This window comes from Tasmannia lanceolata, unplaced genomic scaffold (genome assembly GCF_043159265.1).
Source record: "Tasmannia lanceolata isolate RefF3 unplaced genomic scaffold, GAP_Taslan_0.1 ptg000037l, whole genome shotgun sequence".
NCBI classification, from domain to species: domain Eukaryota; kingdom Viridiplantae; phylum Streptophyta; class Magnoliopsida; order Canellales; family Winteraceae; genus Tasmannia; species Tasmannia lanceolata.
In genome coordinates this window covers 46004820-46016542 of record NW_027518714.1, presented here as the reverse complement: position 1 = coordinate 46016542, position 11723 = coordinate 46004820, and the positions used below count along the sequence as shown (strand labels likewise).

The 11723-nt window shown below is 38.2% G+C and overlaps 1 protein-coding gene across 1 annotated transcript in view; it reads left to right on the top strand.

The window, feature by feature from the left end:
* The first annotated feature begins 8164 nt into the window (after nucleotides 1–8164).
* The window catches only part of LOC143860544 (protein PECTIC ARABINOGALACTAN SYNTHESIS-RELATED-like), a 41345-nt gene continuing 37786 nt past the window's right edge, over nucleotides 8165–11723 (top strand). Inside the window, exons 1-3 of the mRNA XM_077371227.1 lie at nucleotides 8165–8821; nucleotides 10160–10210; nucleotides 10348–10438. Coding sequence (XP_077227342.1) covers nucleotides 8528–8821; nucleotides 10160–10210; nucleotides 10348–10438 — 436 coding nt within the window. The 5' untranslated portion in view covers nucleotides 8165–8527. The remainder of the gene's footprint in view (nucleotides 8822–10159; nucleotides 10211–10347; nucleotides 10439–11723) is intronic.

The following is an 11723-nucleotide window of genomic DNA, read 5'->3' as shown; positions in this document are numbered from 1 at the left end:
GCAACACAACACATGCTTGAGGATCAACATGCAAAGGAGCTTGAACACATTGGTGGCATCATCCTTGGAAGATGTTAAAGCAAGGAGCTCAAGTGAAGATCCCACAAGCAATCCAAGAACCACATTGAAGATCAAATGAAGATTGGCTCAAGAGTTCATTCAAGAGAGTGTTCAAAAGGGTAGTATGTATCACCTTTCTCTCTTGTGTTTTCTCTTGATCAAGGCACATCTTAAAACCCCTAAAATATGTTTTTCAAAGAGACTAACACACCCTTTAAGGACTTAAATGGATAAGTGAATGGCCATGGTGGTGTACCAACATGTTGGGACCCATATGGCATTCAACACAAGAAAGAACAAAACAGAGTTCCGAAGCAACAACCTGGACCAGCAACTAAATCCTATCAAAACTTATTTCAAATATTTTTAAATATTTTTGAAAATATTTTTAACAGATAGCTCTCATTTTTCTCATATCCGTAGAGTATAAGAACGTCAAAATCCGACGAGAAATGAGGGAGATATGAATTTTACAAGTTAGGAACATCCTGCTGGAAAACCAGTCTCGGAGCTCCGAGAATTTTCTCGGAACTCCGAGCTCGGAACTCCGAGAAATCTCTCGGAGCTCCGAGAAAACAGTCAGGGACAAAAAATTATAGCCGTTGCGGCTACAACGGCTAGTGGATTTTTTGACCCTAAAAGTACCACTTTGCCCCTCAAACGGTCATATTGAGTTGGGAACCTATATATACAAGTTGTATGGTTTCAAAACATCAAGATGAACATTGTCCAACTCTAAAAAACCCTAGAAACACACTTGCAATCATTTTTGGGTTAATTTCTCTCAACCAAACTCATTGTGCCTTGATTAGTGAAAATCATTTGAGATTGGTTTAGGCTTAAACTTGTTTATTTCTTAGAGAACATTGTGAGAGCTTCATTGTGCATTGTAGCCTACTTAGAGGCAAAGCTATCTATCTTCTTCGGAAAACGCTTAGATCTCGGCGGTGTAGGAGAGACAAGAAAGGTGGAAGGGCATCCGGTGTTAATTCCCTTGGGTGGAGCGCTTAGAACTCGGCGAAGTAGGAGAGTCATTGTAAAGGTGGAAGGGCATCCTCATTTAATTCCCTTAGAGTGTAAAAGCCTCGGAGCCGGGCGTCGTGGAGGTTTCAATAGTGGAAATCCTCAAGTGCGACCTTGAGTAGAGTGGAGTAGGCCGTTTGCCGAACCACTATAAATCTTTGTGTCACTTGTGTGATTGGTATTTCTCTCACTCCCTCTCACTCTCTTATTTATTTGTGCTTGCATTTTTACATATTTAGAATTGAGTGAGTAGTTAGCATCTTGATTTTAATTAAATAATCTTAACCTTGCTAACTAGGCTATTAAATCACCTAATTAAGTTTGCTAATCAAAAAGGGTTTTGAACTTATATTAATTTGTATTATTGTTTTAAGTTCAACCATTTCAAACTTAATTAAACAAGGGATAAAACTAGGGTGAAATTAGTAAAAGTTTTTAAAAGGTAAAAGTTTTATAAACATCCTATTCACCCCCCCTCTAGGTTGCCAAACCGAGTCACCCCTCGGATTTCAGGATTACCGGGCGATAATGGTGCATATGGTGGTAATCCATCATACCTTCCATTCACGTAATCAGGTAACAGATCTAGACTTCTGAGATCGCTGATCATTGCAGTGACACTTATGGGTCCTAGGTCCCTTACCTAGGTGGCGACTCTGGTCGTTCTCTTTTGCGTGAAATTCGGATTGCTTTAGTGATCCCAAGTTAACGAAAAAGATGATTCATATCAATAATCAAAAAGCACACGCCATTCGCATGGGTACAAAGACCAAGAGAGGCGGGTCGTGCCCCTCTCGCAGGATCGGGTCCCACCATGCCCTTATTGGAAGAGTTTAAATATGTATTTCCTGATGAACTACCGTCAGAATTGTCACCCCTTCGAGAGATACAACATCAGATTGATCTGGTACTTGGTGCTAGTCTTTCCAATAAGGCTCACTATCGGGTGAGTCAGAGAGAACATGAAGAACGTAGGAGACAAGTCCCAGAGTTGATCGAGAAGGGATACATCCGAGAAAGATTGATTCCTTGTACAGTGCCTTCCTTACTCGTTCAAAAGAATGATGGAACATGGCGGATGTGTATAAACAGTCAGGCTATCAATAAGATCATAATTAAATATCGCTTTCCCATACCCTAGCTAGATGATCTTCTTGATTAGTTGGAGGGTGCCAGAGTGTTCTCTAAAATTGATCTCAAAAGCAGATATCATCAAATACAAATCCGATAAGGAGATGACTTGAAAACAGCCTTCAAAACAAGGGAAGGGTTGTACAAATGGATGCCGATGCCCTTTGGCTTTCCAACACCCGAAGTACTTTTATATGGTTCATGAACCATGTGCTTAAACCCTACATCGATAACTTTATTGTTGTTTACTTCGACAACATTCTCATTTATAGCACTTGTTTTGATACTCATTCATGACATTTACGCGAGATTTTGTGTACTTTCCGCACGGAAAAGCTTTTTGCTAACCTAAAGAAGTGCATTTTATGGTCAGATAGGGTCATACTCTTAGGCTATGAGGTGTCTGCGATAGAATTCGGTTGGACGAATCCAAAGTTCTTGCTATTGTCGATTGGCACACTCCTACAATTATTTTTGAGGTGCAAAGCTTTCATGGCGTAGCTTTTTTTAATCGGCAATTCATATGAGACTTCAGCAGCATAATGGCTCACATCACATATTGCATGAAAATGCATGGATCTTTTTTATTGGACTCCTGAAGCCGAACGAAGCTTCCAAGTGATCAAGGCCAAACTTTCGACAACCCTTCTACTTGCACTGATCGACTTCGAGCAATTATTTGAAGTATAGTGTGATGCGTAAAAGGTGGGCATCGGTGTTGTGTTGAGCCAAATCTCTCTCTCTCTCTCTCTCTCCCCCCCCCCCCCCCCCCCCACCATTTACTTCTAAGTTTTTTTATGAGTGTTTTACTTTACTTCTAAGTTTGCCCTTCTATTTCTTCTCTTATTTGTTAAAAATCACTTTACAGTTGCCTATTTTGAGAAATCATTTTGGTGTTAACAAAAGTCCCAAATAACCCTCTCATTCTCTCGCTTGATTTGGTAAAAATTCACCACATACTACGCTTTTTGAAATTGAGAGTGCTACAATTAGCCCTAGTAGTTTTTGATAAAGATACCCATCACAAATTCAAATACCCATGCTTTGAACTCACACACTCTATATTTATTAATGACACCCATTAAAGTTTTCCTAATTGGGGTCGGGTATTACAACAATAATCTCTCTGGCTTCAATATTTTAAAAGTTCTCATATTCAACCTTGGTTTCCATTCTAATTTCAATTCCTTCCTCAACTTCAAAGGTTAGTTTGGAACTTTGGATGCACAAAAAAGAGAGAAAGTAAAAGGGAAATAAGCTTTTTTCCTATTGTTGAGATATGCTTTGGGTTACCCGAACCTAATGAACCGACCGCTAGACCTGGCAAATGGGTGGGCCGGGTCGGGTTTCACCCAACCCGTACGGGTCTGGGTCATACAGGCCGGGTAAAAAATGACCCGAAATTTTATTCCCACACTATAATAGGATGATAAAAGCCGTCCATGTGGTGCACCGTAACGTAACGTAAATAGGTTGTGTCCAAAAAAACATTTCCATATGATGATCCTAGCCCTTTGATCTATGGAGGAATTGCATATTATTATTTATGGAAACCTCTATAGATTGGAGGACTTGGATAATCCTGTGGAAATGATTTTGGTGGGTGACCTATTTATGGTGTGTTCCATCACATAGACGGTTTTTGATCATTCTATAATGTGGTTAGTACAGTACTCTCTGAAAATTATGGTACTATAAGGGCTTACACTGTGTAAAATCTTGAACATTTGGGCACCCGCAGGTCCACTTGACCCGGCCCAGTTTTTATGGGTTGGGCTGGGCCAGGTCAAATTTTCAACGGGTCATGATTTAGTGACCTGGACCCGTAAATTACGGGCAGGCCGGGTGGACCCACGGGTCCGGGTCACTTTTTGCCAGGTCTACCGTCCACATAGGTTGGTTGGCCCAACAAGCTAAATGGATAAATTCCAATTAGTTGTGATGAGATGTGAGATTTCTCTTTTGGCTTATCTTGATGAGACATTAGAGTTAAAACTTGTGAGGGATTCTTAGACTCCAATGTAGATAGGGAACCTTAAGATCCTAGACTACTTAAAGGTAGTCATATTCTCTAGAAAATAATAGTATGAGATGTCCAATCTCTCAGCTTTCTCTCCCTCAAGTCCCCCCCTCTCTCTAGAGCAGTCATCCTTAGGCTCTTGGATTTGTGATCGTGAAGAACGAAGGAGCGACTCTAGTAGCCTCTCCTACGACATACAACAAGATCGTTACCATGTTGATTGTGATGTCAACGGGCTCGTAACATCAAGCCAAGATCCAAACTTACGCGTTTGGGTTGCGTACATAAGGTATGACTCGCTAACCTTTTATGTGCAAGGTGCTTAGTGATTGCTTATTTTATAATACATATGTACAATTGGGTATCGATTTATGAAATTTACTTGTCAGTCTACGATTGGTTTACGTGACATGTCCTCCCCATATATTTTCCTCTCGTTTTGGGAGGAAGAGGGTGAGAAAGTTTCTCTCATCTCTATAGAGATTTCCCTTGGTGCAATCATGTATTAGTTGTGCATACAAAATCATTTCCAAAGGACGATCCTAACCCTAGGATCTATAGAGTAACTGCATATTAAGTAAACCCCTATAGATAGGAGGGTTGAGATCATCCTATGGAAATGATTTTTTGCGCACAGTGTATTTATGTCGTGGCCCATCAAATGGACAGTTTGGATCATCTTATGGTGTAAGCCGTATAGTACTTTTTGAAAAACTAGTGGGACAACCCGTGCGGATGCACGGGGTCACAAAGGAAAAAGAAAAATAAATTCATAATATTAAGTATTTAAACTGGTAAAAAATAAAAAATTATTCATTCATCTTATGAACTATAATCCCTTAACCTTAAGACCCTTTTCGTTTGAGATTATGACAATCGAGGGCGAGCCCCCAACTGATTATTGGACTCATACTACATAATTTTGAGTACAATAATAGGTTTGGGTGCTCACCATCGTTATCATAATCTCAAACGAATAGGGCCTAAGTAAGAATTGTCTTCAAAAATTACAGAACCAACCTCCCTCTTAGAAAGTGCAGAAAAATATATAAGAAGGGTTCTTAATGCAGTCTTTTGAATATATGAGGAAAACTCTTAATGCAGTCTTTTGAATATATAAGAAGGTCCTAAGTAGAAACGAACTAAAAAAATGTAAATAAAAGCCAGCGAATAAGTGTAAAATCAGAGACAAAATTAAGAAGAAGGTGTCAATAACATCATGCAAATAGTTGAAAAAAAAGTAGAAAGTAACTAAGAAAACTATAAATAAAAGCATTGAAATGTGTATAAAATCATAATCCAATTGAAAAAAGATATAGATCAAACAAGTAACATCCAAATAATATTTTTCAAAATTTTTATTCGAATTTTAAAAATATTTCAATATTCTCACCAACTCTTGAAAAAGATCAAATGAATTGCAATAAATTAAACCTATTCTATTCATCAAAAAATCTTAAAAAAGATCAAACAAACTATGACCGCAGAAACCATCTCTTAGATGTTATTTGAATTGATCAAGGATAGTATTAGTAGGATTAGTAATCTAATTGAGATATTCCAACTCTGAAAAAGATCAAATGAATCGCAATGAATTAAACCTATTCAATTCATAAAAAAATCTCACCAACTAAAAAAAGATCAAACAAACTGCGATCTGCGACCGCAGAAACCATCTCCTAGATGTTATTGGAATTGATCAAGGATTGTATTAGTAGGATTAGTAATCTAAGTGAGATATTTTCTTAGAAATATAAATTTTCACCTCTTCATGTGGGAAAGATTGGCCGCGACACAAAGATCCAGACCGGATGTAGGTACAAAAGGGTGAAATGCAAATTCAAGTGAATTGGCAGAAATAATGTCTAGGGATGAAAACATGCACAAATAAGGGGCAGATGTGTTCTTCCAGTGGTTTTTTTTTTACATCATCCAATGGTTTTAGAACTGATGAGATTGGTGGTGGATGCTTGGAAAGAAAATAAGCCAATATCTCAAAATTATTAGTCGGTCCTAGAAAGCAAAAGCACAAACTTATATAATTGCCAGGGGAATGAATTTAGTGGGTTATGTAACAGTTAGGGGTGCAGCTCGGGTCAATTTTTTGGAATTCGGGTTGAGCTTTTACCTTAAAATCAGGTCGGGTTCAGGTTCGGGTTTGGGTTGATTCCTATTCATTTTTTAGCAAAAGCTCAACCCAACCCAAGTTGCACTTGTAGTAAGAATGTTGCCAATTTTGGATTAAGAGATGAATAGACGTAAGAGAGGGAGAGTTGCCAATTTGGAAAGAGATTATATATTGTCATATCGTCTTCTTCCTACAAATTGAAATTCAGTGGCGAAATTAGCACTATCTAGTGAAGCATTATCATCAACAACTGAGCATTATCATCAACAACTTCTTAAATTGAAAGTTAAAGAAATTCCCACAATAGATTAAAAAAACCAAGGCTAATTCAGGTTAAAAGGAACTTTGAAATAGGTTAAAAGAATGAGAGAATGGCCCATGTAAATCAAACCGTCAACTTCTTCTATTTTTTGTGTGATGATTATTGGGCTAGAGCTAGCTTTCATCTATTTTATCTATCTCAAAGGTGGGCCAGAGATATAGAGAGATGGGATGATGGTTTTGCAAAATAAGAAAAGGTATGAGGGAAGTGATGAAAAGGAATCTACTGAAAATCCTGGGATAGAAAGTGATTTTGTCTCGGAGAGAGAGAGAGAGAGAGAGAGAGAGAGAGAGAGAGAGAGAGATGAGTTGCCTAAAAAAATGCCTTTGTTTATCAAGAGATAATAAAAAGGAAGAGTGACCATTTTTAAGGCAAGAGAGCCCCAAATAAATAAAAAAAAGCAAGAAAGTAGGAAAACAAATCAGAATACGAAACCAATACGGTTTCTAATGTTTTGTTTGCGTCTTCTGACTTTGGGCGCCATGTTGGATATAACTAGGATGGGGAGGCTGTCCACGTCAGCGTGGTGAACGGTAAAACCCCCACCCTTCCACATTATAATAGATACTCAGACTATACAGTGCAAAGCAGTATAATACTTTTTGAAAAATACTGGACTATACTGGCTTACACCATATAAAAACCGGGCAAAATTATATGAAGAAAGGGCTTACAAACATGTACTCCTCAATCCTCATCAAGGTTTTTAATTTCGACCGAAATCCAAAATCTCGGACCGAAATCCGAAATCTCGGTCAACACCGAAACCGAAACGTTCCGAAACTGAAATTCCCCAAACGTACCAAGTTTCAAAATTTCGGTGAAATTTAAGATAAAATATTATTTTTTTACTCGTTTACAGAATTTCAGCCGAAATTACCGAAATTTTGGCCCAAAAAACGACATTTTGAGCGCCCGTTACTGGCTAAAATTTCGTTTTGGAAAGGCCTAAAATTATCTCCAAAACCTAAATTTAAAACCTTGCTCCTCATCATGGTTTTAAATTTCGACCGAGAAATTTCAGGTTTCGGTCGAGAACGAAACCGAAATTGGAAATACGGAAACCGAAATTGGAAATGCCGGAAATGGTAGTTTATTTGGGCTCGAAATTTCGAAATTTCAATAGAAAGTTCGTTTATCTGGAAATTTCGTCCGAAGTCCGAAATTTAAGGGATTTCACCCAAAAATCTCTAATTTTGATATTTATTTAATATTATTCTGAAAATTTCGGTGGAGATTTTCTATGAGATAAAATAGCGATAAAATAGCCATTAAATTGACCGAAATTTTGGTTTCGGTGGCGACCGAAATGCATTCCGAAACCTAAATTTGAAACCATGCTAATCATCCCATCCATCGGATCCAATAGCAGCTCACTTCTGAGAAGCTGCTGTTGGATTAAATATCAAGGGCAGTACTTCCATCATAGCACCTTTACATGTTTTAGCCCTTATATCATAAAATTTCTCTTAGTTTTACGCCCTCTTTTATAATGTAATTTCTCTAAAAACCCCATTCTCTATCTCTCTCACTCTAGAAATTCTTCTCGAAATCTTCTCACGAAAATTCTCTCTCCCATTCTAATATCACCTCTGCTGTAGTATTCGCCAACATAAATTCTCTCATTCAACTTCTGCCAATCTCTGCGGGTTCAGGAGGGTTTAGATCGCCAAGGGTTCAGGTGGTTTTGTATCGTCAAGGGAGTTCCGGTGGGTGTGCATATCAATTTCCCACTAACTAATTAATGGGTTGATTTCATCTTCACCGTTTTACTCAATCAAATCCCTCTCTCAGATGAGAACTTTCATCTGAACTCAGCTTCAGCTTACAAACAAACCCAAAAATGGCGGAGCTTCGGTATTCGAGTTGGATTGGGAGTAGGGCTTCATCTTCTCCAGTAAAACGAGAAGAAGACGTGCTGCCATTAGTTGGAGAAGATGAGACTGATGAACACGATCGCCATTCTCTTAGAGGCAGAGATAGGGCTTCTATTTGGCCCTTTTCTTTCTTCTTCAAGGATGATATTAGGGTTTCTCCTTCTCATTCCAATGACATTTCATACAAGATCTTTCTCGTATTGCTCTCCATTATCCTGTTTGCTGTTCTCATCTCTATTCCATCCATCTGGAATCGCCTTGTATGTTCTTTTCTCTCTTTATTTTTAAAATTTTTGTACATTTATATGTTTGCGTATTTAATTTACTTGAATTTTCTCCTGTTTTATATGAAATTTGAACAAATTTTCATGTTGAATGTAGGGGTTCTTAAACTGTCAAGATTATTTACTCAAATGGTTGAATGTGGGTTCTTTAATTTTCTATATTAATAGGTGCTGATAGGGATTTGGACTGGGTATTATGAGATATCTATTTTGAGAGGAAAAACCTATCAGTTTTTTTACCGTTCAAAAAAAGAAAGAAAGAGGGGACAAACCTGTCAGTTTATGAATCATATGATGTCTTTTGCACATATATTTAATTTTTTTAAGGGGGTGTGGGGCTTTGATGTTGTCGGTCCATTGTTTTAGTTCTCTCCCACTGTTTTCATTTTCATGAATGGAGGATTTGAAGTAGAAATCTCTAGATTCATCTCTTATGCTGGCAAAATTTTAGTGCTATTAGTTTGAGGAGTCTTGTCAATGGAGCAGAGTGTGGGTGTCATCTTTCGTCACACTTTGGTTGTTTTTCTGCTGTCTAAAGACTCCCCCGGTCAATCGTTGAGTCGCCTGGGTCAGCTCCCTTTTACCTTGGCCATTCTCCCTACTTGGCAAATCAAAATTTTTTTGACGTGCTTGAGTTAATGAAAAATTGACCATGACTTGCCCAAGTAGACTTCCTTTTACGCTGGCTGCGTTCTCATCTGAGTCCAAGTTTTGAAATATTAGTTTTTTTTTTTTAATTCCAGCTTTTGCTTCATTCTCTCTTTCTTCTGAACATATTACATTTTTTGGATTCTCCAACATAGCCCTTGTGTTGTTTTGTAATGTCAATGAGGCAATGACTAACATTAGTTAGGAGTAGGGGAAACTAATGAGAATGTGTCAGAGGCAATTGTCTTTCTTCCTTTTTATGTTGTTTGTTGTCAGCAAGTTTTGATTTACTCCTATTTATTTTACTTTTCATTACTATTAATAAAATCTAAAGGTCCAGCCCATGTCCTAGATTAATTCCGGTTTAAAAAAAAAATTACTTTAAGGGTATTTTGTACTTGCAGTTCATCTTTCTGTGAAAAAATGGTTGGGTAAAGTATTTTGTACTCGAGTTCAACTTGCACTTCATTTTGTACTCGCAGTTCACAATTATTTGTTCTTTGTAAACTGAACTTTTCTTCTTGTTTGTTCTTGCTTTATTTAGTAGCCAATGCCAACACTGAGGGAGATGAAACTATTGGGATGCCACACATTACTTTATATTTAATGCCTATAGTTTTTCTTTCCTTCCATTTACACAGACTAATTTTCATATATTTATGGTAGAATGCACCGTACTTATGCAGCAAAGATGGAATTGTTCTTCGTTGTCCACGTGTAAGTTCTTCACGAACGATCCTATTAATTATTTCTTATCACAATAAATTAACTTGATGGTTTCTCAATGATTTGATTGTTCCTCTTGAATCTTATTTTTTGCGTTAACTTCTTTTCTTATTTGATTATGTTTATAGGTGAAAGAGCCGCCTTCGCTTTGGGAGAACCCGTACTCTGCGACTACCTCATGGAAGCCATGTGCTGAGCGCCGTAACAGTGGAATTTCAGGTAAACTCCGATTTATCTTGAATAAAGTTTCATAATTTGGTACTGTACTCACTAATTATAATGGTCAAGTAGTTTTCGGTTGTTACATGCATGTACCACTATATAAATGATATAGGATTTCATTAATCGTAAAGTAGGGTGTGTAAGAAACTTATTAACTGAACTTGTGAAGGAGTTTTCTGCTCTTAAGGAAGCCACTTTTCTTTTTCTTCAGAAGTGTCCCGTCCTACTATGAACAAATTGAGGGAAATTCTCTTCCCACCCGTTTACCCAAACTAACTGTGCCGCTCAAAGATAGACCGCATTGTCCTCCCTATCGCCATTGGCCCCTAACAACGCGTGATAGCCTTGACCCCTCTGGGCCCTTTCCAACCTTTCCTCCCACCAAAGAGACTAGAGTTTCTTATAAGAACTTCCCCCTCTTCCTCTATAATTGCCCTTTGCCATCCCTTTACCCAAACTAACCGTCCCTCAAAGATAGGCCACCTTGTCCTCCCTATCACCATTGGCCCCTACCGACACGTGATAGGCTGGACCCCTCTACCAGCATTGGGCCCTGTCAACTTTTCCTCCCGTCAATGGGACTAGACTTTCTAATAAAAGCCACGCCTCCTCCCCTATCACCGTCCTAATGCTGGCCCTTCTTGAGATAATCTTCGCTTTACCTTTTTAATCATTTCTCCATGGACACATTTCTAACCCTCCCCCTTTCCTCTTTGCCTAATGATTATTGAATCTTATGTTTTGCCAGTTGGCTGTTAGCCATCTGAATGAACAACCACGATACTTCCACCAAATAATTCTCCACCTCTGATCTGAACTTCCCTATTCGAGAGTTACTTTTTATTCCAATATCTAAGCCCCTTACATCAACCTCTAACACTCTCCATACTATTTGAAAAGACTCTCGCTTCTTGGCAGGACATCCAATCTGTGTGTCTTCTTTCTTCCTTGTCATATTCTCTTTATATATGTATATGATATGTATAGTTATGGAATCTTTGTATAACTGATATCTTATGGTCTCCCTATATGATATTTGTAGAAAAGTTCTAGCTATGGTGCATTCCTGTTCTGAGATCTGCTTCCTTCTTTAGAACCTACTTTAGGTGCGCCCGCTTGAATTATTTTAGCATTTCTACTCTGCTTGTGCACCCAAATTGCTCCCGCTTACTCTGGTGCTCTGAATTAGTGTCCAACACAGACATACTTATCATGTCCAAGTTATAGAGGTTCAAGAAAAAAAGCATGCTACGTGGCTAACCACATACACTGTTGTATATTC